General features: G+C 73.0%; 1 protein-coding gene across 1 annotated transcript in view; it reads right to left on the reverse strand.

Annotated features, from left to right (window-relative positions):
• LOC104993077 (protocadherin-8-like) overlaps positions 1-1,220 on the reverse strand; it is a 3,031-nt gene that overhangs the window by 178 nt on the left and 1,633 nt on the right. The window contains 3 exon segments of the mRNA XM_010846179.1: positions 12-778; positions 781-839; positions 841-1,218. Of these exon segments, the coding sequence (XP_010844481.1) occupies positions 12-778; positions 781-839; positions 841-1,218 (1,204 nt within the window).

Raw genomic sequence — 1,220 nt, forward strand, 5'->3', positions numbered from 1 at the left:
TCCGAGGAAACGGAAAGCGGCGGTGTCTCCACGAAGCAGCTCAGGCTGAAGCCCCCAGAGTCACAGCCCCTGACCCTCTGCAACTTGGAGCGGCCTGGCCATTCACTGCTTGAGTGGCACCAGCTCCGGCCGCGCTCCCAAAGCTTCCTCCTCCGCGGCCCGGGCGGGGCCAAGTAACGTGACCCCGGCCACCAGGAGAAGGCTGCAAGGGCTGGCCGAGAACCCGACGAGCCGCTCTGCGCGCCCCTTCCCGGTTCGGCGGCGGCGCCGGCGGTGGCACCAGCACCATTTGTCCGCCAGGTGGTGCAGGAAGCGCGGGTACCGGAAGCACCGCGCCCGAGCGCCGCAGGGCCAGCCGGCCTTCGTCCAGCGCCGCGACGACCGCCGTCGGCGGGCCGGCGGGCTGCGGGGACCGCCGACGCTGCAGCGATAGCTCCCCCGGGGCCGCCGTCGCCGCGGAGCTGGAGATGAGTCAGCTGCGCGTCAAGGCCTTTGTCCGCGTCCCTGGCCTGCTGTCGGGTCGCCAGGGAGCCCAGGGACGCGTCCCACGGCGGAGGCAGCAGGGCTGAGCCATCGACGAGCTCCGGGGTCACCAGCCGGGGCGCGCGCTCGTCCTGGCCCTGCATCTGCAGCTCCGCCGTGGCCCGGCCTCGCAGCGGCGGCGAGCCGCCGTCCAGCGCCTCCAGCCCTAGCTGCAGCCTGGCCAGTTCCTCGAGGTTAAAACTCCGTCGTGCGCGCAGCCGCCCCGTGACGGGGTCCCCCGAGACGTAGGTGGCCAGGCGCCCCCAGCCAGGCCCACCTCAGCCTCCAGCAGCCGGTGGGCGACCTGGCCGTTGAGGGTCCCTGGCGGCCACCGTGGCCAAGTAGGCCCCCGGCGGGTTGTTCTCGCGCACTGACACCTCATAGACTGGCCGTGTGAAGAGCGGCGCGTTGTCGTTCTCGTCGCCCACGCGCCCCGTGTAGGGCCGCACTGTGCGCAGCGGGGGCGCGCCGCGGTCCTCGGCCACCAGCGTCAGGTTGTACTCGGAGATGCGCTCGCGGTCCAGGGACGCCGCCGCGGTCACCACCAGGTAGCTGCCCGCGTAGGCAGGCTGCAGCCGGAAGTGCTCGTGCCCGTAGAGGGCGCAACGCACCTGCCCATTGGCGCCCGAGTCCCTGTCCGAGGTGCTGACCAGCGCCACCAGGCTCTCGCGCACCGCCCCCTCCGGCACCAGCGAGAC

This window comes from Bison bison, unplaced genomic scaffold (assembly GCF_000754665.1).
Source record: "Bison bison bison isolate TAMUID 2011002044 unplaced genomic scaffold, Bison_UMD1.0 scf7180017864232, whole genome shotgun sequence".
NCBI lineage: Eukaryota > Metazoa > Chordata > Mammalia > Artiodactyla > Bovidae > Bison > Bison bison.